The following is a 27,996-nucleotide window of genomic DNA, read 5'->3' as shown; positions in this document are numbered from 1 at the left end:
TAGAACAGGGAAGGCCATTAAAGATGTTGAAGTGCTTCTAATGTTCAAAATATTAAAATGACCATTTAAGTAGAACCATGAAAGTCAAAACATGATCTGGAAGAACAGAAAAAAAAATTCAGATATGGCATTTCTGCTCATCAGAAAAACAAAAACACCCATATCACTGCAATGGTGGTTGCATGTGACTGTCAAAGCGTCACAGTCACATGCAACTGTGACGCTTTGATACACAAATGCAGTCTTGCAGTCCAAATATGAAGAGTGTTCAAAAGGAACAGTACCTGCAACCTCATTACAAATGTCTAAAGTCTGTAAAGTAACATCTGGATCAGCCAAAGTCATTTTGAAAACAAGTGCAGTGGACAGATGAAGGTCACACAGAGCTGTCTGGCAACAATCACAATGATTTGTAGAAATAAAGTGAAGCCGCGCCTAATTTAACAAAAACTTTAGATTGGAAACATATTTTCGTTTGGAGCTGGTGGGGATTCAGGGGCAAAGGAGAATCTGCATGAATAGACAAAAACAGGTACAAACTAACAAACCCTACCCAAAAGAAAGTAAGAGCATTGGCTACGAACCCACATTTTTCTATAAATATTTGTGTGGTCTCAGAATTTTACAATCTCAGTTTAAACTGAAACATTTAAGAAGCAAAGATTTAATTTTTCATGCAGTTTTATTTAATTTGATGGGACCAACATGCCTCTAAAACTTTGAGACACAGACAATAAAAGGCTGGAAATTTAAGTGGTCCTTAAAAAACAGCTGTGAGAACATTTTGCACCTAATGAGTGTCACTGGCAACAGGCCAGGAACACGACTGTATGAAAACAAGAGGATCTCAGGCACCACTGTGGGCATAACAGGGCATGACATGTTTCTGTCATGGAAATCACTGCATGGACTCAAGAACACTTCCAGAAGTCATTGTGCCATCCGCAAATACAGGTTAAAGCTCTATCATGTGAAGAAGAAGCCCTATGTGAAGATGATCCAGGAACACAGCTTTCTTCTCTGGACCAAAGCTCATTTAAAATGTAATGAGGCAAAATGTAAAACTGTTCTGGGGTCAGATTATATCAGTGTGTTCAGTTTGAAAGCCTGCATCTCTGATGATATAGAGTTGCATTAGTACCTCTAGAACTGACACTTGCACATGTGGAAAGTTGCCATCAATGCTGAGAGGTATTTACAGGTGGCAGCTTTTTCAGGGAAGCCCTTGAATATTTTAGCAAGACGGTGCTACTGCATCTATTACATCAGCATAACTTACATGCAGTCCAGACCTTTCACCATTTAAAAAAAGCTGGAAACAAAAATCCTGTATCAGACAAAAATGGGATGCTACACAGCAGTAAATATGACCCTGTTGCAAATTTTTTGGGACATGCTGGTGCAATTTTTTTCTGACAAACTGTACATTTTGTCAGTTCAACAATTTGATATGTTTTCTAACTGACCTTTTACACATATTTCTTTAGATCTGACACCAAAACTAACATTTAGCACTAAGAAACTTTGAGCACAGCTGCTCTTACCTGAGCGGTAATGGAGAAGAGACCGGCTGGCTCAGCATCAGGCTGTCATGAGGGGAAAGCTAAAGAAAAGCTGGAAAATGAGATAAAACCAACCACGCAAAAAAAGTCTGCACTGAATCATTTAAATGTTCATTCATAATGAAGGACCAAAAGCGGTGCACCACTGCGGGTGAACTAACACCTTCAGAAATCAACTCATTCTTCAGCAAGATGCAGGTTAAACATTCTAGCCTGCATTAAATGCAATAAGCATCACAAAGAACCATTTTGCTCTTGCAGTTAAAACATACCTGCACAAGGATGCGAGGCCTCTGAGAAGAAGGGAAGGGAACTTTGTGCATGAAGTGGGAGATGTGCCTGGAATGAAGAAAAATGAGTGGAACATAAGGCCAAATATACCAGCAGTAGGCAGCAGAATAATCCATCTGTTCAACCAGTAATGAGCAGGAGTGAAATACACAAAGCATGACTCTTCTGTTACACATTACCTTACCAGCAGAATTACAAGTATGTATCTGACCAAACACAATTTCTGTTCCCTTTTTTCTTCCTCCATGTGAGAAAAAAATTTATTTTCTCTTTTTCAACTCTAACATCAGGAAACACAGGTCCAGGTTCAGACACAATTAAAACTAAACTAATGACATATCTCAGCGTGACACCATGTAGCAAACTGCCAAAGAAAAGAGTTATATTTCCACAACCCAATCATTGTAGTCGCTAGAACACTAAATAATAACATGTTCAGCAACCAGAGCATACAATTTTTAAATGAAGAGAGAAAACACAGAGTACCCACTTCTCAATGGGCAGGGCATGAGGGCCTGAGATGGAGTAGCGATAGAGGAATGTGAGGAACTTGCGGAAAGCATCGAAGAAGGGCCAGTGAGAGAGCAGGCAGATACACTTGTTGGTGTAGACTGAGCGCGGGCTGCCGTTTGCGGTGCTGCTGGTGCCAGCGGCCATACAGCTGGAGGGAGAGGGTTTGTGAGGGTCGGGGATCAGGAGACCCAGCTGGGAGAGCTGCTGATCGGTCAGGCACTCCTGTGGGTAGGGCTCATAGAACTGAATGGCAGCACCGTAAACCTGGTAGAGGAGAAATAAAAACACAGGAAACCAGAAACAGTCTAAATACTTATATACCTCTGTGATGTGATAATGCCACAGTCAGACACTTTTCTTGGTTTAGATTTGCTTTTGAAAAGGATGCAAAAAAAGATTTTTGTAAATAATAATTGATCTGCCAGTGTTTCTGTGACTGGTTAATAAACTAAAAGAAAAAAAATCATGCCATTTGCAATTTTACATGCCCAACTTCACATCTTAAAATTACTTGCTTTATCTATCTGACCGCCTAAACTCAAAGATTTCATTTACACAATTCAGTCAGTGCTCATTGCAAATGTTGCAAATGAAAATCAACTAAAACCCATCAACCTATCAAAATAGTTCCCAACCACTTTATGCTAATCAGCCAATTAGTTCTGATAAGCCAATCATTTTCTTTAGTATCTCCTCTCTCACTCACACAAGCAGACATACTGGCAAAACCTGAAAAAGTTGATTCTCAGCACACTGGCATACCAGCTTAGCATGTGAGATAGTGAAATTAAAATGTTCTTACATTAAAAATTTTCCTAACATAATAATAATAAAAAAAACCCCACTTGAACAGTAATATCAACAGTTAAATTAGCCCACATCTTGTGCATCCTGTGAGTTGACTGAGGCAACACCGCACAGGTCACTGATGAAACATACAGCATGGGAATTGAGTTAAGCAGCGGTAAAGACCTATTGCAGTGCTTTGCCTCGAGGTTTCTTAGCATAATGTAAACTGTAATGGATTTTCTGCAGTTTATTTCTTTTTAGGACATCCAGTACCAAAATGAATGAATGCTGGCTCCTGCCCACCAGATTCTACAGCCTTTTCAGGGCGCAACGACAATCTAAAATGTCCTTGCTGTCCAGAAACTTTCCATCCAGTCTGTGTGTAGCTGTTTAACTTCTACTGATCATTGAAATGCCAACAGTGGTTCAAACAAACAGCAGTTAGCTGAGCTTTATAAATCTCCTCTGCTTCCTGGAAATATGAGACCTTCCCACAGATCAAAGCTAACGGGCTTATCAGCTGTGTTGCCTGTTTGGGTCCGTTTTTCACATTTTCCTCTGAAAGGAACTCAGGCCTTTGTTTGCCAATGAGTGGGTGTGTTTGCTTCTATGTACACACTGTGGTCAAAAATGAAGCCTTTTTATTAAAAAGCACTGTGTTTTCATTCTATGAATGTCTATGAATGACTTTCCTTCTTCCACCACAAAGTTTACGGTTTCATCCAGAAACAGAAAGCCAACTAGAAATAAAACTGGAGATTTGACACCTTTTAACTGACGATAAAGTTACAAAAAAAGTAGCAGAGACTGTGGTTATGGCAATAAATATAGAATATTTAACTTAGGCGTGATTGCTCAGTTATCAATGGAGTCTGCAGACTGCCAGAGTCCAGCTGGGTCTTCCTCTGACCTTGGCTAGTAAATGACAAGGCAGCAAACACACTGTCCTCACCAAATATCCCCGTTAGAGTCAACCTTCCAAACACACACACACAGAAACTTGACTCAGCAGCAGCAGACCGAGAAGGGTTTGGCACTGCCAACTGCTGCTGACCTCTAACTGACCTTGTTCAGCAGAGCAAACGATTAAACAGTGGAAGGCTTTGGATGTTATTTGTTTTCAATCGTGATTGTTTTACCACATAATTCACTAATATGTGTCAATATGACACTAACCACAACTGGACACCATTCCAAACCCAGAGATCAGCACAGCAGGCCAGAGCTTGTGTTTAGATTTGGAAACCAAGGATGTGCCTGTGTGCCTGTTTGAAACTGGAATTGTGCTCCTCTGCTGATGTGTCAGTGAACCTCTGCCGGGTTTGTTTGCATAAATTTACCCTTTCTTCTTTAATAAAGAATTCAAGATAGAAAAAAGCAAAGTTGGGCAACCATAAAAAGATGGCTTGTTGAGAAAAATGAGTTTCCTTTGGACTCCACAGTCCAAAAACATGCACGTTTTAGGATAACTGGTGACTGTAACTTGGCTGTCTGTCTCTATGTCTTAGCACTTGTAACCTTATCTATGGGGAATACTCTCCAATATAAGGCTGCTGCAGCCCATTTTGAAATCTGAAAAGCCCCTCCAGTCAACCCAGGCCTTTAACCGTGATCATCACACAAGTCTATTGATTTCTTGATTACTAAGGTCTATCTTGGAAAATTAAAACTGTCCCTCTTTTTGAAGTGTGCTAAGTATTTGGATATTTTACTAATTCCTCAACATATCAAACTGTACGTATTGATGGATCAAAGTAAGTTTATATTACCCGCGTGAACAATGTTTACACCGCACAACACTATATTTTAGCCTTTATATAACTGGAATTGAAGGTAATAATGCCTCTTTTAAAGTGTGATATGATTTATGATGGGAAAATGCATGACTGGGATACTAAATATATCGGGTTACTGGTTTGATGTGCATATGTGTGAGAGAGTGACTCATTAACAGAAACAGAGTCTGCATTGTTGTGCCCTGAGAAGCAAAAGAAATAGCTCCATAAAAAGACAAAAGGAACAACCTTGTCCTTACAGTAGTGTTCAGGCATTTACTCTTCTAGTGAGCTGGTAGATTCTTTTTTGGGGGTGGGGGGGGTGGGGTGGGGAGGCTGTTTTATTGTTGTGTTTTAATGCAAAGTTGCTGCCTTAAAATACAAAGCACTACATATGAGTTTATAAGGTTTTGGCAACATGCCTGACCTATTTTTACTTCTGGCATGCAGCACAATGTGGTTTTCTCGTGCCCTACTACAGTGTATGACTCTGTGGTCGTGTCAGCTGTACAGATGGCAGTTGAAGTCTGTTGATGAGGTCTAACAGTCAGTGGGAGGCTCTCAGATCCAATACTGTTGCCAGAGAAGCTTGTAAGTCACCTGGATGAGTGAGAAATAAAGTAGTGTGGCCAAATATCCATTCATTTATCTCACCTTCTCTCCAGAGGCTCCGGTGAGGACAAAGGTGGAAAAAACAGGGAGGGAGTATTTGGTGTTAGCTGGCCAGCACTCAATTGTGGCCCCCATGGGAAGGCAGAAGAGAGGAACAGACTCTGGCAGAGGGAATGACTCATAGTCCTCCTCTGGATATCTGCTGAATAAACCTAACAGAAGGAAAAAAAGAAACAACAAAACCCCAAACAAACAACTGAGAACTCAATTTAGAGAGCAGCTGAGGGCAACAGCCTACTATGAATAACAATTACAAGCTAATGTGGATGCAAAATTGCCTTTCTAATAAGCTTAAAAGCAAACAAGTGCAATGTACTATAATCACAAAGATAATGTACAACTTTATCGAGGCAACGTGTCACTAGAAACGCCTGGCTTTGTAATAAGCAAACAGTCCTACATAATCGCACATTCAGACAATTAGTTACTGTCAGTGGACACAAATGAAGAACAATGAAGTACTGATTTTACTTTGGCACTTACTTAACTCTTGAGCTGCATCCAGCTTGATAAAGGATGATATGAACTAAGCGGTTACACAAAGAGCTTTACGATTTAAAGTTATGCCTTATTAGGAATGTGGACACTTCTGCTAGTTCAAGTAAATGACACTGCAAACACTTGCCAGCTACTTACTAAACAGTAGGGGTGGGGGAAAAAATCAATACTGTGTAGTATCGTGATATTTTGTTTGCTAATAATGTATCGATACAGGGACAGCAGAAATCGATATTTTGTTACAAAAAAAGTTTTTGTGGACTGGAACTCTTCAGAGCATGTTGATCCTTTTTCTGAGCAAGAATCCTGACATTCCTTCACTGTCCAAATGTGTTTAACTTGTTTTTTGGCAGCAATAAACATGACAGTTTACTTATTTTAATTTAAGACATGTTTTATTTTAATTAAGTTTAAAACTTTTTTTATTTAATGTTAAATTATATTTTGTTTTAATTTACTTTCAAATTCTTCAGTTGCTGAATGGGCTGCATAGTTTTCATAAATTGCATAGTTCAGAATAGCTATAATTGTACCAGATGGTTGCATTCAGTTAAGTTGGACTAGACTGTAATACAAACCGTTCAGTTTGTCAACAATAAAACTGACTGAAATGAGAGAAAGACTGAGTGCGAGGCTTTGATATTAGATAAAATGAATATTGATAAAGTTTACCTTTATGTACAGAATTTGAATATCGCAAAATATTTTAAAAAATTGCAATAATATCGTATCATGCGTTAAGTATTGTGATAATATCGTATCGTGGGATGTGAAAAACTGTGTCATATTCTTTTTAGTTGTGAAAACTGTGACGAGTACGATACAAACTGGTGAAGGTAAAGCTGAAAGTAAAAAGTTGTATTTTTAGAAACAATGGTTGTGGTGCTAAAGATAAACTTTTACTTTGAAAGCAAATGGCTTCCATTTGTTTGTGGTGTACTTTGCTAAGTCTCACCACAGCTTGGTGATGATCTTTAGCTTCATTTTTAGTCTCCTCCAAAAAATAAAATATAGCCCTTTAGCTGTGGTTGATGAGAATGCTGAAATAAACAGCAAATGTGCCACAGGAGCCAAATAATTTCTTGAAAATGGTTATTAAGCTCGGTTACACTGTAAAGTTTCACTGAATTATACAGGCAATCATTTTTTCTGTTAGTCTAATATATATATATATTGGATTACAAAACTTTAACACTAAACGCACTAAAAGGAGGAGGGCCTTAGCAGTTCCCTGTGCTAAATACCCTACTACATTAGACACTCTGACTAATGTCCTGCTCCACAGCTATAAGTGCTCCTTCACATGTCATTTCTACATGAAAACCAAACATCCATCGCAGAACAAACTTATCTTTGCTCACATATGGATTAAACCTGAAGCTTGTTGCTTGGTGGATTTCCTTCCTGGCTTGAAGTGTTGAAAATAAGCATCATTTCTGTGAGCTGACTCATCCAAAGCATTAGATAATATCGCTTCACAGTCTGCTGCATATTCACAACACAACAAAACGTCAGCAAGTCTGAGACTCAGCCAAACCCGGCGACTCTGAGCCAATAGTGTTATCAGAAAATCTTATGTCAGTGTTTTTGAAATGGGGAAGACACACAGTATTTAATGTGGCATAATCACCACCTTACATGTAAATATATGCTAACCATTAACTCCCTAGCAGGGAATAATGTTGGCATGCAGAGGCTTATCACTTCACTTCAATTCTTGTTTAAACAAGCCGAATTGCAAGCATTACTGTAGCAGAGTGCCCTCCTGCAGCCAGTGCAGAATACGCTTGTCTCAACATCACTACACCAACACAGTTACAGCGAATATAGAAACAACCGATATGCAATAAACAGTTAGGACTTCGACAATTTATTATTCATAAAAGAGTGGGTAACTTTCTAAATGCATTGCAAAATCCACTCTGACTAGTCAAATTTTTCTCACCCACAATGCAAATAATTTGGCAGAAGAGAAAGCTACCTACAGACAACATACTATTTGATTTCTTAGAGGTTCACATCAGTATTTGGATCTGTGTGCACTGACAGTTATCAGATTAAAAAGGCTTACCTGCTTTGTACGCTATTGTGTTGGTTTTGGCCACAGACTTCTTGTAACACAGGTAGACTGAGGATCCCCACTGAAAACAAGAGCAGAAAACAGGTCATACTGTTATCCTCTGGGTCATCTTAGGGCCAATCAGGATCAAAACGCATCAAAATCTCATCTGGGCTCGCATTCCACTTAATCCTTTTCAGAACTGCAATTCTTTCAAATAACTAACAACAAGCACTATTTAAGTGTTTTTATTGTGCAGCACAGTATCAGCCTAGGATCTGTTCTCTGTATGTGGATAGCCATAAAATCAAACTTGCTCCCATCATGTTTATTAAATGTAAACAAGATTAAATAATGGACCTAAACGGCAGAAGTGGCAGCCAACCGTGGCTGCAGCATTCCTGAGGGAGGACGCTGTTGTGATTAGTGCACTGATAATACTAAACATTTTCAGAGGAGACATACTGTATTGTCTCCACCAGCAATGTTTTGACCCTTTAGACTCTTTACGTTTGGAGAGTTACTGCTTTAGTCAGGAGAAGATACAGCAGATACACTAAGTATCGAATATGGCACCAATATTCAAAATAAATATATTTCTAAAGGTGCTACTGACATGAATTTCTCACCAGATGTTGGTAACGACCCATTTAATCTACACATGCAAAAAAAATCATAGTCATAGATCTCCATATATTAAGTCACATGTAATAACTAAAGAAATCTTTAGATTTATTTGCATAGATTTCTATTTATTTCCTAAAGCGAATGGTCTTACTTTGCTGAAACCTTCAAAACGACTTTTGCTTGCAACAGCTTTTGTCCAGATTAGAGGTGGGGAAGAGAAAGCCGAAGCAAAATCTGAATAAAGAACATCATAAACTGTTGACCCTTACATTTAGGAGATCTGGGTGTTCTGTTACTCTGTAGGGGGCATTTCGCTTGTATGGTCTAGTTAATTTGTGTGCCTTTAATTTATGGGCTATAAACAGTGCTATCTGAACTCCAGGGGGGCACACCAATAAAACCACTGCACCTATAATAACCTATATAAGATAAGTCGCTATGCCTCGAAAGAACTAAGTTCAATTTCAGCACATCTATGTTCTTCCACTTCCACGCAGTCTACAAAGTTAGATGGTTAAAAATCTAACTTCAGTGTGGTATGGTAGGACATGGTTAATGTCTCTGAATCAATAGAGTCCTCAATGGACACATCTCTGGCTTTGATTACATTAACAGCTTAGTAGGACACTAATGGCTTGCAACACAATACTTCCTGGTGCAAAAATAAAGCTAAAAGAAAATCCATTAGGCCCTCATTCTGTGCAATATTCAGACTCTCCAAAACCATCCAGGGGCTAGTTCTGTCCAGCAGGCTGGGTATTTCACACCTCTGCCTTAGAGGTTTGGAAATTAGTTCTGAGTGATCACATCACTGGTCTTTATCACAACACTTACGGGAGATTTTCCACTTGTGTGTCACTGTGTTAGATATTGTGCTCCATCACCATCATGAGAACACCAAAGACAGTAATATCTCACTCTGACTCGGTTTCCCAGACAAGTGTCATTTGGAACAATGCTGAGTGTAGAACTGTGTGTAAAATAAGTGGTAGAGCAGGTCATCTACTGATTGGAAGGTTGGTGGTTCGATTCCTGGCTTCCCCTAGTCTGCATGTCAAATATCCTTGGGCAATATACTAACCCCAAATTGCTCTCCGGATGCATCCATCGGAGTATGAGTGTGTGTGAATGTTAGTTAGAAAGCACCTACAAAAATCTGCTGGTGTGAATGGGTGAATGCACAAGTTGTGTAAAGCGCTTTGAGTGCTCAGAAGAGTAGAAAAGCGCTATATAAGAACCAGTCCATTTACATAACATCTGCCTGCCGATAAATCCGTCATGCTCTAAGTACTACGTACCATAAGTAAAGAATATCATCATTCATTGTTTTTCTTTAACTAAGGTCATTCTTGGGTAAATCCTAAAGGAATTAAATAAATAAAGTGCAATGCAAATTTTTTGTACTTTTGGGCATTTTGTATCAGTTATACTCCAATTAATTTAAAAGACCAAATATATTACATTTCTATACTTTTTAAATAAATATAAATATAAATATAAAATAAATAAATGTGAATATATAAGTCAAGCCAGACTCTTGTGAAACCATTAGCATGTGAAGAGAGGCAATGATGCATCATATACACAAACATGAAAAGTTGTCCCTGTGAGAAAAAGCTGGATTCCGACACACAGTAGACAAATAACTTAAGTAGAAGTATAAACACTTGTGTTAAAATACTATGGTAAAAGTTAAAGTACTGATTTGAAATTCTAGTAAATAATGTAATGAAAGTACAGCTCTAGTACTCAAAGTATAAGAGTAAAAAGTAGCTCTTTGAACGACATTTCTGCCAACGATTGTTATGTAAAATGGACTGAACTTCATGTCATATTAAAATAATAATATTTAAAAAAATATTGGTAAATGTGAATGCAAACTGTATTTCCACTTAAACTCTAATTCTAATGAATGTGCTTAGCTTTAACATCTTTTATGCAGTACAAAAGCAGAGAAAATTGGAATTTAAAAAAAGCTCTGGGTGACTTTGCCTCCAGATCTAAACAGAATAAGGTGTACAGTGAGAGATGAGGGAAGCAGGTGGGAGAACCCTTAACCCTTAGTGGTGGAGTGTGTGGAAAAGAATCACTTAGAAGTAACTCACAATAATTTGAGCACAAGCAGATTTTATGTCCAGGTTGTGATCAGCTGCACTATGCTGCTAGGTCTTTGTGAATTTATCCAACTGAGTTCAACAAAATATAAGCAGATGTTACATGAGTTCATGTCACCCACCCTACATGGATACCTGCTAATACTTGTTGAGCTTTTAGTTAAAATGCATTTGAAAGTATCTGCCACTCAAAAATTTTTTACTTCTTTTGTGCTCACTCCTGTAGCATTAGCTGGATGGTAAAGTACAGTGACTACGACTTGCGGACATCTGCACCAAAAGTATGTTTCCAGATTTTTCCCTTCAACAAATGTTACATATAATAGTAACATATAGTATAGTACAACAAATGATGCATAAATTGGTTCATCTCTACCTGTGTGACAAGCACCATAATACACCAATAGGATTGTCTTCTAAGGTTTTTATTCCCTCCGTTTAGGCAAAAATTGATCTGGTGATTAGTGATGGGAAATAATACCCACACACACAAAATGTCTTGAACCTAAGGTAGGAAGGCTTTTTGAAAACTAAGGAGTAGTAAGAAGAGATATTTGTGTTTAAAAGTGAGGGAGTATAAGTACAAACACTGTCAAAAAAAACAAACAAACGCTCAAGTAGATACAGATACCTAAAAATTCTATGTAAGAATCTTATTGTGGTGGAGGTGTGGTCCCTGGCTCGGCTGCAGGGGAGGAGTGGTGCAGTGAGCTCAATGGGGCGGTGCTCGGGAGGCAGGTGAGAACACAGCTGGTGGCGTTTGGTCTGATGACAGTTTCTTCCCCTTTTTCGTGAGACGGGAGAGGAGCGGAGGGGAGCTTTGGAACAGCTGAGACCTGAGCGGACCAGACTGTGAACTGTCACAATAAGCAAACCCATAAATAAACGTGACATCTCGCTATACCGATCTGTGTGTGTGTGAAGTGCATTTTACACTTATTAAGGTACAGCACCAAACTTTTTGTACTTTATTACTTCCTACCTCTGCTTCTGACAACTAAAACTAAGGATGCTTCCAAAGTTTAATAAAAATATTTAACAGGACATCACATTCTGCTTCAGGCACTAAAAGTCTATAGATTAATGAACTAGGAAATTTCAGGACACATGCAGCCACAAACAGCACCTTGAAGGGGATTGCCTATTCTAAGAAATGCCAAATGTAGACCTCGCTGACACTGCAACGACTTTTACAGTAATTTAGTCTGTGTGTGTGTGTGCGTGTGTGTGTGTGTGTGTGTGTGTGTGTGTGTGTGTGTGTGTGTGTGTGTGTGTGTGTGTGTGAGAGAGAGAGACTGTGTGTGGTTGCATTGGTGGGTGAGAGAGAGAAGCAGAACAACATAAAAAGAATATGACAGGAAAGTGAACAGAGCACAAATACTGGGTGTGGAGAAACTGAAATGCAGAAGCAGACAACATCTAGCTCAAGGGGCTTCACTATATGAAAAAAAAACTATATTAAGAAAACACACGCACACACAGCATTGAAAAAACCTTCATGAGGCATTTTGATGGTTCTCCATAATTAGATGTACTAGCCAATTGGAGCACCTTACATGAAGGCAGAGAATTCTCTTCAAAATACTGAAATACACATTTAACTAGAAAAAAAAACAATAAACAGATGAGATGGCTTTCACTCCACAACATGTGTCAGCACAATAAAGAAAAAAAAAAACAAAAAACACAGAAGTTTGACTTGAACAGAATGACTTAAAATCTTTTATCACATGACAGTATGAGAAGAAAAAAAAAGCTCAGAACCATCTTGTATTGCTGACAAGTTTCACACCAAAGCTTTAAGAGACTTAAAATGAGACAGCAGAGTGAAGTTGAGGATTCAAGACTTATGACTAAATGTCTTAGCATTTCAGGTGACGGCCTGACAGCACAAGCAACCATCTGCTGAATTCAAAATGTCATAGAGTACCTTCAGAAAGGGAAAAAAATCCACATTCAGTTGTTAAGAACTGTTTGTTTGTTTTTTAAATTACAAGTTATTCTGTTTTGAAGAATATGACATTATTGGGTTTACCCAGTTGCTCTCGACCTGCACCTATCATCTACTTTTCCTGTTGTTAAAAATCCAACAACACTACCATCAACATTTGCATTGGCATATTTAGACTAAAATGGCTCATTCCCATTCAAATATTTGGTTTATACTTTTAACTTATGTTTGCTTCCAGTTTACACTTTCTGTATCTTACCCTCTTTATGCTGATGTCATTCGTTCTGTTAGGTCTTTCAAACTAATCTTCCTCCTCAATAGCTGAGGTCTGTGGTTTTGAGTGTGTGTTGCTATTTTTATTTGTGTGCAACTTGTACATAAAGTTCAAAATGTTTGTTACACTTTAGTATTTGTGTCTTTAGCACAAAAATGAAAGATGCTACATCTCAAGGAGATTTCCTTCATATATAAATAAATGGCCTGTAATGAGTGCGCTGGATAATCCTGTTGCTTTAACCAACTGGGTTCTTTACTCTAAAGAACTAAAGAAATCAGTGATGTTAGGGCTGGGCGATATGGCCTAAAATTCATATCGCGATATAATTTGAAGCATGTGCGGTAACGATATATATCGCAATATATTCTTTTCTTCTGTATAACGTATTTTCCACACTATAAGGCACACTTAAAATCCTTTAATTTTCTCAAAAATCGACAGTGTGCCTTATGTATGAATTCTGGTTGTGCTTACTGACCTCGAACAGATTTCTGCATGCAGAAATCTGTTAAAAAATGTTTTAGTACAACTTTGATAAGCTGCACTGCTTGATTGATTGTCAGAGCATTACGGCTGCCATAGTGAGGAGCTTCGCGGAGTAATCTGGGTCCAAAACTCCGTCCATTCAGGTCCCAAAGTCAAAGGCTAAGGGCTAAAAACGGTCTAAATTATTTCATCTTTAATTAAATCATCAGCGTTGCTGCTTTATCGGGTGTAACAATTAAGTTTTACATCCATGCATCCATGAAAACAGAATTTATTAAATTTAACAGGAAGTTAGCTCGCTAGTTTACACCTAAACATTTCATACCATGTTCTGACTGAGAGATTTTTGAAACTAATTCAAACGTACAGCTCTGCTACCACTTCCAACATAAATGAAGACAGAAAACTAAACAGCAGTGCCGTTTGTAGGGTTACTAAAGTTGGACTACCTGGTATATAATGTTGTGCTACCTGATTGCTAGCAACACAGCTATTTTAGCATAACATTAGCACAGTGAAGCCGGAGGATGAACACCAACTTTTTTTCCACTCGATAAAAGTTAACGTGAGGGATTCTGTTGGTCAGGGACAAATGCAATCGCATAGCAGGACGCTATACACGGGCCAAACTTCAGTCAGGAGAACAACTGAGATTATTCATCCACAATACGAGGTTAGTTATTAATATACTGCAACAACATGGGAATAGAGCAGCTGCGAGAGAATTCAACTTTAATGAATCAATGTTACGGAAGTGGAGGAAGCGCAGTTTTTGGTTTTCCCCATATTTCAAAAGTGCTTCATCTCTTTGCTATGACTGTCGCCCGGCATAATTTGCAGATGATAATGGTTGTAGCCGCTGCGATGCTTTCGACCAAAACAGACGCAGCTTGATGACATCATCAACATGTGCTATCGCGATAGAGCGATATAGTCAAAATCTCTATTGTTGGCCAAATTTATATCATTTATATCGTATATCGTTTATATCACCCACCCCTGAGTGATGTATTCCTCTATTCCTCACCAGTTTCTCCCTTACCATGCTGCTGTTGAGATTCTTCTCCACCTTGCAGAAAGTGTGTGGTGGGGTCTCCCCTTTGCTCGGGATGATGATGCAGACGTCTGTGACGGCCAAGGCGGCGTGCGGCTGGCTCTCGGGAGCCCGGCGGTAGGTGATGTAGATGCGTTGGGAGGAATTACCACTGATGTTGGCTGGGCGACCAGAAGGTGTGGTTTGGATAAGGTGGCAGCCCTGCTTCAGACGCTCCTTCCACTCATACAGCACACTACAGGAGGAAGCACAGCAATGTGGTCAACCACATAAACTGCCACATCGGGGTGTAGTTATTAGTGTGATTTCCATGCACAATTGATTGCTGGGCTACTCAGCTGGAGCAAGTCCTACGCTAGTGCAGAATTCAGTGGCTAGCACAATGAAATTGATTAGTCTGCTCTGTATTATCTTATCCAAAGCAGCATTTGATGGAATTCATGAAAAACAGACATTTATAAGCATTCAAAGTGGCAAATTCAAGCTCAGAACCACCTCCGTTACTTTGGCCACAATAACGCATGTTGCAAAGGAGGAAAAAGTCTGGACACTATCTGGCTCCAATTTAATAATGGAATTCTTGCCAGCCACAGTCTTGTTGAGCAGACATCCTTTTCCAGTCCAAATAAGACATTAGTTTACTAACATCTATTTCTTTAAAAGAACAGACAAAAAAAAGGGCCACATATCACAGTTGTTTGTCCAACACTGTACAACTACACTGTATATGCAAGGAGGAAGATTATAAATCACATTAGAAAATGATTGACTGATTGACAATGACTGAAAATACTGATGACCACCAGTGCTACCCCACCTAGATCTTGAGTTGAAGACTCACTGTGATTCCAACCTCTCTAAGGTTTTTAGTAAATGTGCCTATGGTATCGATTTGACGGTCCTACTTCGCCTCGTTCAGAAGTTATCGCATTTACAAACTTGTAACAAACTCGTGTCCAGGCAGCCCACCCACCCCTGGTATTGTCTAATGATATACTAAAACAGATCAAAAACGACACTATAGATCTCATTGAGAAACAGCATACGGCCCAATTAATACAGACAATATAGAATTTGCAATAAACATTACCTGTGACTAAATGGTAAATGGCCTGTATTTGTATAGCGCTTTACACTACATTCAGTCATCCACCCATTCATTCACACACTGGTGATGGCAAGCTACATTGTAGCCACAGCTGTCCTGGGGCGCACTGACAGAGACAGAGGGGAAAAAGCATTACAGATTCTCAATCTCTTCCATCACTCACAGGAGATAATCAGTATGGAAGCATGTTAGTTTCTTTCTAACACATATTAATTACAGCTTCTGGTCAAAGACTGTCAGCTTGGCAGCAGTGTTGCTAGTTAGCTTTCACATCAGGCAACGGTAACACGCCAGCTCACTTAAACAGACATCACAAGATCCTAATGTAGCCAAGTGAGCTGAGGCTGCATTCAAACCCAAACTGACAACAGTCTCTGCTTGTGGTGAAGCTAAGCAAGAAAAAAACCCAAAAAACAGAAAAACAACAAAACATTCCAACTTTGCTGTAGATGACACTGTATTTAGAAGCAGCACAAATTTAGCACCAGTGTTTATTCCAATGCAACCTTCTCTATTTACTGATTCCTTCTTATGTGCGAACTCAGCTTTCAGCTGGAACACTTTGACTTAAATGCACATTTGGTAATGAAAAGATATCAAATCAGTATTCGGTTTTTCTGCTTTTAATTGAAAATCTTATTTTTTAAGCAGAATTTTAACTCCTATTCGCTTGTACTTATCAGCTGAATTTGCCTTTGACTGACTTTGAGAGTTGTGATAGTCTTCACACATGTATATACACACAGCTTACAGTATACTGACACATATATTGAGCCTGTACTGCACAAGAGGACCCTTGTACAAACCACTTAGCGGACAAGTACTGAGAGATACGCAACAGTGGCAGTAATTTTAAACACTCCTCTTGGTATTTCCATTATGCACTTATCCTCCATTACTGTTTCAAGTGAACTCAACAGGCATTTTGTGGCACTGTCTGAAAGCTGAAAAGAGAAGAGAATGTAAAGTAGTCGACCGAGAGATTTTTATAGTTTCTTTCTTTTTGGTTCCTGCGCTGATTGCTGTGGTAGCAAAGTGACCGACTTTGCTCTGCACGTCTTTCTGTGCTGTTCATATGTGTATATATTTGTATTGACATCAGTCAATACAAATATATGTAATACACTCTTAAAAAATGGCTCAATAAAATATGTATTTATAAAACAAATATTCCCAGGGTAGGGTTACCTGGGCCCTGTCCTGGAGCCAGACCTGTGGAGGGTGCCCAAGGGTGAGCGCCTGATGGTCGGACCTTATGCCATAGGGCAGAGTCTGGTGCAGCCTTAAGAAGGGGCGTGTAGGGACATTCTAACTGTATCATCAAATCTGCAGTTGTGTGTTCTGGACACTGAGGTAAAGAGAGAGGCTGAGTTGCCACCAGGTGGTGAGTTGGATCAGGTGGTGAGGCAGCATACTAGACAGACCTGCATGTCATAACATATAATTAGGATGCTGCGCTGGGACCGCCTGAGAGAGGCCCCAGCCCGCAAGATCTTCAACTCCCACCTCTGGCAGAGCTTTGACAGCATTCCAAGGGAGACTGGGCACATTGAGTCCAAATGGACCATGTTCAGTACCTCAGCAGTCGCAAGGTGATCAGTGCCTGTTGTGGTGATAAAACGCAAACCAGATTCTAGATACTGCAGGTGAAGGGAGCCATCAGACTGAGGGAGTCCTATCGAGCTTGGTTAGCCTGTGGGACTTCAGAGACAGCCTATAGATACCAACAGGCCAGGTGGAACACAGCTCAGGCAGTGGCTGAAGCAGAAAGGAGGGATGAGTTCGGAGAGACCATGGAAAAAGAGTTTTGGACTGCCTTGAAGAGCTTCTAGGAAAACCGTCAGGCGACGGTAGATGTTGTAAGGCTGTCTTGGTTGACACGTCTCTACAATGTTTCATGGAGAGCAGGGGCAGTACCTTTGGATTGGTAGACCAGGGCAGTGGTTCCCATCTTCAAGAAGGGGGACTGGTGGGTGTGCTCCAACTATAGGGAGATCACTGCAGCTGCAGTGAAGTGGATACTGTACCGGTCCATCATGGTGAAGAGAGAACTGAGCATAAAAACAAAGCTCTCGATTTGCCAGTCAATCTAAGTCCCTACCCTCTCCTACGGTCACAAGCTTTGGGTGGTGACTGAAAGAAGTAGATACAAGTGGTGGAAATGAGCTTTCCCCAAAGGGTGGCAGGCCTCTCTCTTAGACATAGGGTGGGGAGTTCGTCCATCCAAGAGGGGCTCAGAGTACAGCTGCTACTCCTCCCCGTCAAAAGGAGCCAGTGGAAGCTGTTCAGGCTTCTAACAAGGATGCCTCCTGGGTGAGGTGTTGTGGGCATGTCCCACTGGGAGGAGGACCCAGGACACACTGGAGAGATTATATCTCTCAGCTGGCCTGGGAGTGCTTTGGTATTCCCCTGGACAAGCTGGAGGAGGTGGTTGGGGAGAGGGAGGTCTGGGCTTCTCTGCTTAGGCAACTACCCCCATGACCCAGCCCTGGATAAGCAGAAGAAAATGGATGGGACGATGAAGCTCCGTATGTTCCCTTTTTAATCCTCATTATAGACCTTTTTCAGGGCACACATTTTGAGCACTGTTTACAATTACCGCTTCTTGTAGTCAATAATATTAACAATTACATTTATTTAGGAGAGAACGATCCAAGGTGTGGTATTATATGTGATGGTTACTGAAGAGAGATTGTATAATTAATGAATAATAGTTAACAGTTCTACCTGTGGCTTTCCTGCTGTCATGAGTCAAAATGTGTGCGTTGAAAAACTTAAATTGCCACACATACACAACACTTTTTCCATTTGCAGACAGTGCCAGCAAAAAATATAATGTTTGAGTAAAACTGCATGCAAATAGTGCCTACACCTGTTCACCCACATAAGCCCTCAGTAACCATTAGTGTTGCCAGTGTCTGGGAAGTGCAGCCCCTTTGGGCTTTCAGCACACAAAAGCTGCTGATATTGTCTGAGCACATTCTTTGTCAGTGCCTGATAAGCACTGCACTGTGTAGTGTCAGAGGCCAGTGAGAGCCTCCTTAGCATCATCACCCCTAGTATGGGAGTGCTCAGCAAACAGTATTGAATTCACACAGCTGAAAAGATGCTGCTGAAGAGGACATCTCTAACGGTGCTTCGCTTCCACTTTTCTGTTGGTAAAATCACAATGGCTGAAAGCAACTACTGCGGAAAACTGCCACCAAGGAGGATTCCAGGGCAGAGCAGAGCATTTTCTGACGTGAGAGCACTTCAGCTTTTTGGGCCGCTTTTCACAGCTGGTAGAAAGCTGCCAGTCACAGGAAGAACAACCACAATGTTTCCTGATAACAGCAACTGATCTTAAATAGGGCTTCTCCAGAAAGTTTGTTAACTGTGAAATGAGGGGAATTTAGTTTTTGTTTCAGCGAGAGCCAGCTTCAACTCTGGGCCAGTTACCAGGTTAACAGACTCCATGAAGCTAAACTGCACACTGGCAGGTTTTTAATTTTTTGTTGTTGAACTAGGACTCCTCTCATGCTTAGCCTGGCTGCGTCAATGCATATCATCATTCATTCAGTCGATACCAAAGCAAATATGGCAATACATCAATTAGCAGTTTTAAGTTGTTTTTTTTTTCCTAGGATGACTTCCAGTTAAACATTAATCACTCTGTGCTCAAAGAACAAGGACAAAAATGTTTTTATAAGCTGTTTTTTATAAAGCTCTGTGACTGTAAAGACAATAAGGCAACTGTCAGGTTGTCAGCCAGTTCCTCTGCACTCAGATCAATATCAATTACAACATATGGTGGTGACTATATGAATATATCCAGGTGAGGATTATTGCGGTGTAGCTGAAACAACTTAAAGATTCTTAAACTGGACTAACAATGTAGTTTAAAGGGAGATTTTGAATTCAGGGTGCAGGCAGTCCGAATGTGTTCAAACAGCATTTAATGCTGAAATATTTACACACCTCATAAATAGAATCATTAAATGTTGCCATGCAAGATTTGTGAGTCCAAAAGGACATTTAAAAGTTAAAAGATGGTGTGAAAAACTAAATGTAGTAGGATTCCAGCTTTTTTTTTTTTAATCTAACTGGGTAAATGATAATTGATTGGAGCAAAGAAAATAGAATCATTTTAACTTATTTTATATTTCCCTGCTGATTTTTAAGATAAATGTCACTGCTTCACATTGACATGCATTCAGAACTGGAATGGATGAAAAATGGACTGTTTCTTTTATATCGCTTTTTTTTAATCTAATCCAGGGATAATCTCTGCTCATCATTTATGCATAGCCACAGTACTGTAGGCCAATTCCCCTTTTTTCCACACAGAGAGTTAACATACATAGCCAACTTATCCCTGGTCATGATCAGACTCAGAGTTTCTCATAAAAGAGTGAATCAACTCGAGTTTAGAGTTGAAATCAAATTTGCTAAATTTGCTTCCTAGAATGGTTCCAACAAGTAAGATGAATAATAAACGAGATTGTGTACTGCATATGTAAACAACAGCACTGCATGTCTTGGGCAGGCTTGGAGTCAGCACATCATTACAGTCATTCATCCGAGGTGTTTAGAAAATTCTGTCAAGCTGGTGAATTTAATGAGTAAATCCTAAATCCTAGCAAAAGTGACTCAATTTACATTTTCATAAATTTATTCTAATGTTCACAAAGCACGTGCTGTTATTTCAAAAGAGAAGTGTAAACACTTTCCCATTTGTCTTTTTCACCTTCTTTCTGCGGCAGAATTCAACTCTCTTTTTTTTTAATGTACAGATATTTATGTCTCCCAGAGGATGAACTGGATCTCTTTATTTTACATGCATTTATATAATCTGTCCCACTTGGTTTTTGCAGCCTATTCCAGTTTTCCTGACAAGGTGACACTTTTCCATACTTCAGTGGTAATATGAATTGCTTCCAGACTGGATCCTCCCATCCCTAGCTTTATCTTCATCATCATCATCATCATAAATTCCTTTCTGATTTTGCATTTTGATGGCAAAGTAAAATTGACATCTGAGCATTTACAAAAGCATTTGCAGGCAGGTTAATTCTTGGCCTACACAAGAAGAGAAATACTTTAATGAACACCTCCACTGAAAAGCTTTAGTCTCAGACTAGCCCAAATCCACGTTTGGGACACCAAGCTTTAACCTGCTTTGCATCAACATGTAAATGTAGTCCCTGACAATGTTAGCAAGCTCACTTAAACAGCCAAATGCAGACTCAAAGTGGTGTTAGCCCAGCTATAGAAAAGGTTTTGGAAATAAAGACAATGTTGTGCTTTGCCTTGTTTAATTACAAACAAGGCAACCTCCTTTGGTTACTTACCCCAAGTCGGTTAGTGGTGGCTTGTCACGACCTCGCCTGTAGCACAATAAGATCTGCGGCGCCATGAGGGCGCCGTTGTTAAGATCAGCCGATTGGCCTGTCGGTGTTGTTTCTATGCATGTGAACCCTGGCGGCACCTCCTCCCCCACTGAGCGGATCACCACTGCCACATCTGTGATGGGTGCCTTAGGCTTGGCCGTCTTGTGGCAGACATCATCAAAGTGGATCTCCTGGTCCAACGGCTTGGACGGGTCCGTCAGACCAGCCACCACAAAGTAGTCGGCTACACGAGGGCCTTTGTCCTCCATCATTTCCCATCCCCGCCAACTACCTTCAGAGGGAAAAAGAAAGAGAGGGGTAGAGACACAGAGAAAGAGAGAGAGAGAGAGAGAGAGAGAGAGAGAGAGAGAGAGAGAGACAGACCAGGAGATTAATTTTCGTTGTGGTTGCAGGTACAGACGGTTCTTGTATCCTTGCTCTGGCTTTAAAATGAAAAAAAAAATCTGACAGCCATAAATCTTTCAAAAGGGAGGCCAGTAGAAGGGCAAATGGAAAGAGAGGGCAAAAATGTGGGGAAGAGAGGCTATATAATGAAGCAGCCATTTAGAGCTTGGGTAGTTAGCTGACAGTCTTTGGCCAGGTCACGTAATCAGCGGAAGGTTCAGCGTCCCAGCTCAAGGACACACGTGGATGTGATGAGGGCATAACATTTTTGGTCTTGAGGTTTTTCAACCTTACTCTAATTCTAAAGAGTGAAACTCTGGCTAGCTACACAGACCTGAGTGTGCATTTTGAACAGGGAGCAGTGAGGTGTTTCTTCACACATTCCACCTTAATTAAAGACTGCCCCCACGTATAAACCTGAGCTTACAAGCTTTGTGATATTACAGAGCCTATTAAGCCTGTGTGATAAAAGCCAAACAGTAGTTTTCTTAATCTAGCCCAGAAGGGCATGCTCAGACTCAATAAGATCATCTACATTTACTGAAGCAGCACAGTCTCAAAGGGACAATGATATGGTTATATAAACTAAAGAAATGCCTTTTGTTAGAGATAAAGAAAACATCCTCTGCAATTGACAAATTACAGAGTTGCACATGTTTACCAGCATACAAACCTCAACCTCTGTCATGAGCTGTCATGAGGTTAACTGAACTTCAGGTATGAAGTTATGACCTGCAGTCTATCTGGGTCAGATATAAACCAAGTTTAGGTGTAGTTTATTTTCGTTGTGCTGAGTTTTTACAGTCAGTTACAATAACTCGTACTGCGTAGTAGGGCTGCTCAATTAATCGAATTTTAATCTCGATTACGATCTGGGCTTTCAGCGATCTTTAAAAATGACTGAGCCGATTATTAGCCCCTCCCTCGTGCTTTACTCTCGCGCTGCTCCGTGTGGCAAATCGAGCGCACCTCTCTGCATTTCGAACACGTGTCACAACAATTAAGAGCAGCGGTCCCCAACCTTTTTTGCGCCACGGACCGGTTTATGCCCGACAATATTTTCACGGACTGGCCTTTAAGGTGTCGCGGATAAATACAACAAAATGAAACTAGTACCGGTACCGAAAAAAAGAAAATTTATTCATAACACACGTGAAAAGACCAAGGAAAACCGAGTAAACGATAAAAACGATAACAAAATAACGCTGAAAACCGATAAAAACCCTGAAAACCATACATTTCACACCTGAGCCTCAACTCTCGTGGCCTGGTACCAAACGACTCACGGACCGGTACCGGTCCGAGGCCCGGGGGTTGGGGACCGCTGATTAAGAGGACCCGACGGAAGCTCGGAAAGCTTAGCAGAAGTCATGTGGAGAGGAGAGTGACTGCCGTTGGTTGAAAAGAGAGGTAAAAAAAACTTCAGTGGTGTGGAAACATTATGGGTTCGCGGAGTCAGACGTGGATCAAGTAGACATAGTGTGTAAACTTTACTACAGTGTCGTAGCTGCACCACAGAGCAACACTGCAATATAAAAAATAAATGAAAAATGTAAACATCTATGTTTAGTGAACTTTGCAAACATTTGCACTGTTATCAGTATTTGCACACTATTTTATATTATTTTTTGACAATCTTTAAAGTCATTATTCAATACATTGTTATTGTTAATAAATATCGTCAAATAATCGAGATCTCAATTTCAGTGAAAATAATCGTGATTATCATTTTTGCCATAATCGAGCAGCCCTACTGCGTACTAGCTAGCATGATGGAGTTTCTATACAGCATGAATGCTGGACACTCAGAGACCTGTGTCTCTGAGTGGGAGACCAGAGATCACATTAACATGTGTATCGCTGTATTAACAAACATGCCATATTGGCCCAGTTCATTTTTCTTATCATTGTTGTGAGGAGACCATAAATAGCATTTGTATTTTTTGTTGTACAGTTCATTTGCTGTTATGGAGTTCTTGTTATGGATAAAAAAGTGTATTTTTTTGTTTCAAAATAGCTGAAAATTATTCGCTGATAGTATTTTTTTTAGTATTTTATTTATTTATTGTCATTGTCAAGAACAATGAAATTGCGTTTGGGGCTTCCATACAACCCCCCAAAAAAGAAGAAAATAATAAATACCCCTTAAAACCCAAGTGTACATATTTAACCCAGTGTGACTCCAATGTAATAAGACAATCCTTAGCAATAATGTTCGTAGAAATTCAGACAAAGACCTGAGAAACATGACAAAATACAACAATGCAACCCATTCAATATTATTGTACTGTGAGATATGATATCAGATATGATAGTTATCTATTTAAGAAAGGGGGGGGGGGGCAGGAGGGGGAAGAGAATAAAGATATGATGCACCAATGCAGACCAGTTCATTGCTATTAAGAAGTTGGATATGGTTATTGTCCGTGAGAGGGGGGCAGAGAGTTCAGGAGCCTCACAGCCTGTGGATACAGGCTGTTGGCCAGTCTGGATGTTCTGGCCTGTATAGACCTGTACCTTCTCCCTGAGGGCAGCAGATGGAAAAGGTGGCGCGCAGGGTGATGTTGGTCCCGCAGGATACTGTGCACCCTCCTCAGACAGCGAGTGGGGAAGATATTACTGATCTCTGGCAGACTTGTTCCAATAATTCTGCCAGCTTCTTTCACCACCCGCTGGAGTGCTTGCTGATCGGCCTTGGTGCAGCTGGGGAACCACACTAGAAATCCATACGTCACAACGCTGCTGATGGCACAGTTGTAGAAGTTCAACATCAGAGATCTGGGAATGTGTGCGCTCCACAGTCTCCTCAGGTAGTAGAGGCGCTGTTGGGCCTTCCGTACAACTGAGGTGATATGGTTGCCCCAGGACAGGTCCTCGGTCACAGTTACCCCCAAGAATTTAAAACTGCTCACCCTCTCCACCGCCTCACTGCCAATGAAGAGAGGCAGATGGTTGTTATGACCCCTCTTCCGGAAATCTACAATGATCTCCTTGGTCTTTTTGGTGTTTAAGACCAAGTTATTGTCGTGGCACCATGACTCTAGTTGTTGCACCTCTGTCCTATAGTTTGTCTCATCATTGTTGGATATAAGTCCGAGCACTGTAGTGTCATCTGCAAACTTAACAATGAGATTGGACGCGCAGGAGGAAATACAGTCATGGGTGAAGAGAGTGTATAGCAGAGGGCTCAGAACACACCCCTGAGGGGCACCGGTGTTGACCACAAGGGTGGAAGAGGTGTTCTTACCCACTCTGACACTCTGTCTACGGTTAGTGAGGAAGTCCACAATCCAGTTGCACAGAGAGGAGTTAAGTCCCAGTTGGTGGAGTTTGGGACGGAGTTTGTATGGCCGGATGGTATTAAAAGCCGAGCTGTAGTCTACAAAGAGGAGCCGTGCATAGGTGTTCCTGTGTTCCAAGTGCTTCAGTAATGTGTGCAGCACTGTGGCGATCGCATCCTCGGTTGACCGGTTCTCCCTGTATGCAAACTGGTGCGAGTCCAGGGATGGTGGAAAAGCAGCTCTGATGTGTTTAATGACCAGTCTCTCCAGGCATTTGGCGGGAACGGGGGTGAGTGCCACAGGTCTGAAATCGTTCAGACATGTGACATTTGACTGTTTTGGGATGGGAACGATGGTTGCTGCTTTGAAACAGGATGGTACCAGTGAACAGGACAACGAGGTGTTATATATAGAGGTGAAGACGTCCGCCAGGTCCGCAGCACAGTCTTTTAGCACCCGGCCCAGCACTCCATCCGGCCCGGCCGCCTTCCTGGTGTTAATGCTCCGGAACACACGCCTCAGCTCATGAGTGCTCAGGACCGGAGCAGGGTCGGTTGAGGGGAGAGGGGACAGGACAGGGTCGGTGTTCTCCCTGTCAAAACGGGCATAAAAGAGATTTAGATCCTCAGCCAGAGTAGAACTGTCGGCTGAGGGTGATGGTGTTCTTCTTTTGTAGTCCGTGATAGCCCTGATGCCCTCCCAGACCTGCCTTGGGTTTGTGTTGTTCTCAAACCTGGCCTCGATACGCCTCCTGTGCTGCTGCTTGGCAGTCTTGATGCCTCTTCTCAGGTTGGCCCTGGCAGCACTGTATGCCTCCTGGTCCCCGGATTTGAAAGCGTTGTTCCTCGTTCGAATAAGTTGTTGAACTCCGTGTGTCATCCAGGGTGGATTATTAGGGAACACACGGAATCGTTTCCAAGTTGTTACATTGTCCACACAGAAACAGATGTAGTCCAAGACAGTGGAGGTGTAACTGTCCAATGCGACAAGATTGTCAGTGTCCTGCACCTTGAATACATCCCAGTCTGTGCAGTGGAAACAGTCCTGAAGCATCGGAATAGCGTCCTGCGGCCATGTTCTCACGGTTTTGGTTGTAATCCCAGTGCTCTTGATCTTTTGTGTGTATATTGGGTGTAGCAGAAGGGAGAGATGGTCTGACAGACCCAGGTGGGGATAAGCCTGGGCTCTGTACGCATTCGCCATGTTGGTGTACACCTGGTCCAACGTTCTATCTCCTCTGGTAGCACACTTCACATTACGGTGGAAATTGTGAAGTACAGATTTCAGGTCCGCGTGGTTAAAATCCCCAGCCGCAATAAAGACACTGTCCGGGTGTGCTACCAGGCTGTTATTGATGCTGCTGCTCAATTGTGCTAACGCTAGCTTAGCATTAGCATCTGGTGGAATGTAAACAGCGCAGATGTAAACGGCAGAAAATTCCCGAGGGAGATAGAATGGACGGCACTTTAACACCAACAGTTCTACCTCTGTACTGCACAGTTTTTCCGTTACCGTGACGTTCGTGCACCAAAGGTTGTTAATATAGATGCACAGCCCCCCGCCAGTCTTCTTACCCGAGTCCGCAGACCTGTCGGCTCGATAGGCGGTGCGGCCTGCTAGATCGATAGCCGCATCGGGAATGGCGCTGTCCAGCCAGGTTTCAGTGAAAATCATGCACGAACAGTTATTAAAAGTCCGTCGAGTGGCGATCTGCAGTCGTATTTCATCCAGTTTGTAACGGATTGAACGGGCGTTGGAGAGGAATATGATCGGGAGTGGTGGTTTTAACGGACTAGTCTTTAGCCGTGCCCACAGGCCTCCCCGCTTGCCTCTCTTCTGCCTCCGCTCGCAACGTCTCCTCCTGCGGCTTGCTGTTGCGGGTAGCCCCGGGGGTTGCTTAACGATCTCCGGGGGGATGAGATACTCGGATGTTAGTTGAAGATCTCCACGGCTTAGTTGTAGTAGATCATCTCTGTTGTATTGAAGTAACCCCAGACTGTGTGAAATAATACACAGTACCACCAAAAGTGCAAAAGTGTAGGAGCTCCGGGCCGCTGCGTCTGTGCGCGCCGCCATCTTAAATCTTTGTAAGATAGCTGCCAACATCTGCAAAAAAATACAATTCTATAAAGCTGTTCTATGTAGTGCATAACTGTTAATATAGAGTGTTATTAAATTTATTGCAAATGCAGTCATATGGCACACTGACTTCTGAGAAAATTTTAGATGACGTTTATTCAGCTGTGTAAAAACTATAACTTTAATCTCAGCCAAACCGCTTTACTCAGGAACAAATAAAATACTGAAAAAAGCCAAATAATAACATTTCTAAGTTATCTAAGTGACTTATATATCATGTTTAACCTGAGTAGCGAAAGACGGCGGTGGGTTTGAAAACCATTTGCCGGGAGTCCAGTGTTCTCACCGGCTCTAGTGAGCCTTGAACCCCGGCTAGCTGTCGAGCTGGCGGGTAACAGACGTTTTGAAAATATGTGGTGTCTTGATAAACTGAGCAGATATTTGAAGTTTACACAGCTACATTCTCGCCTGAAAATATGTTAAACGTTTATTTTGTTACCCAGAAAGAATAATAAGAGTAATATTAAAACTAACTAGCAGCCACCATTGTTGAAAACTGAGCAGGGCCATGCTATGAATTCTGGGATAGGTTGGGCCACGAAGTATACACCCGACCCATTCAAATCTGGGGAAATGAAGGGCGCATTTGTGGGCCGCATTTGTCGAATTTGGACAGTCTTTGTCGTGTCGCTGTAACGTAATCGGCCTACAAATGCGGGCACAGGAGGATGTGGTTCCTGAATTTGGACACAGATATGATACCGTCTCACTCCCCGATCCGTACCGGAAACCTGATCGGTACCACGCATGCGCAAATCTTACGTCACTTCCTCTCGTTGCCAACATTGCGACGGTTAATGTATTTGAGTGACACAGTTAGCGCCCAGTTAGCTCATAGCATTTCTCAACAGCTCTGCCTCCTTTTCAACTGCCCGGGACACTTAATGGATAATCTGTATACAAACAAATTCATGCTTTTCTCCTCAACAGATTGAACAACAGCGCCGTAAAATAAGAAGAATGGCACCTAATTACAGAGTTAATAATACTGACTTAGTAATATGTCACGTTAAGATTCATCAGCCA

The 27,996-nt window shown here is 41.2% G+C and overlaps 1 protein-coding gene across 6 annotated transcripts in view; it reads right to left on the bottom strand.

Moving 5' to 3' along the window:
• Positions 1-27,996, bottom strand: part of LOC146679117 (C-myc promoter-binding protein-like) — a 90,347-nt gene that overhangs the window by 43,744 nt on the left and 18,607 nt on the right. For all 6 annotated transcript variants that reach the window (XM_085408101.1, XM_085408105.1, XM_085408100.1 and 3 more), the window contains 7 exons: positions 21,107-21,437; positions 14,657-14,903; positions 8,172-8,241; positions 5,585-5,754; positions 2,344-2,630; positions 1,835-1,901; positions 1,545-1,603 (listed from right to left, as the gene is read on the bottom strand). In XM_085408101.1, the coding sequence (XP_085264227.1) occupies positions 1,545-1,603; positions 1,835-1,901; positions 2,344-2,630; positions 5,585-5,754; positions 8,172-8,241; positions 14,657-14,903; positions 21,107-21,417 (1,211 nt within the window). In that variant the 5' untranslated portion in view covers positions 21,418-21,437. The remainder of the gene's footprint in view (positions 1-1,544; positions 1,604-1,834; positions 1,902-2,343; positions 2,631-5,584; positions 5,755-8,171; positions 8,242-14,656; positions 14,904-21,106; positions 21,438-27,996) is intronic.

This window comes from Rhamphochromis longiceps, linkage group LG1 (assembly GCF_057381845.1).
Source record: "Rhamphochromis longiceps isolate RC_006_pf linkage group LG1, R_longiceps_female_GT1.1, whole genome shotgun sequence".
In the NCBI taxonomy this organism is placed as follows: Eukaryota; Metazoa; Chordata; class Actinopteri; order Cichliformes; family Cichlidae; genus Rhamphochromis; species Rhamphochromis longiceps.
This window is presented reverse-complemented; position numbering and strand designations above follow the sequence as displayed.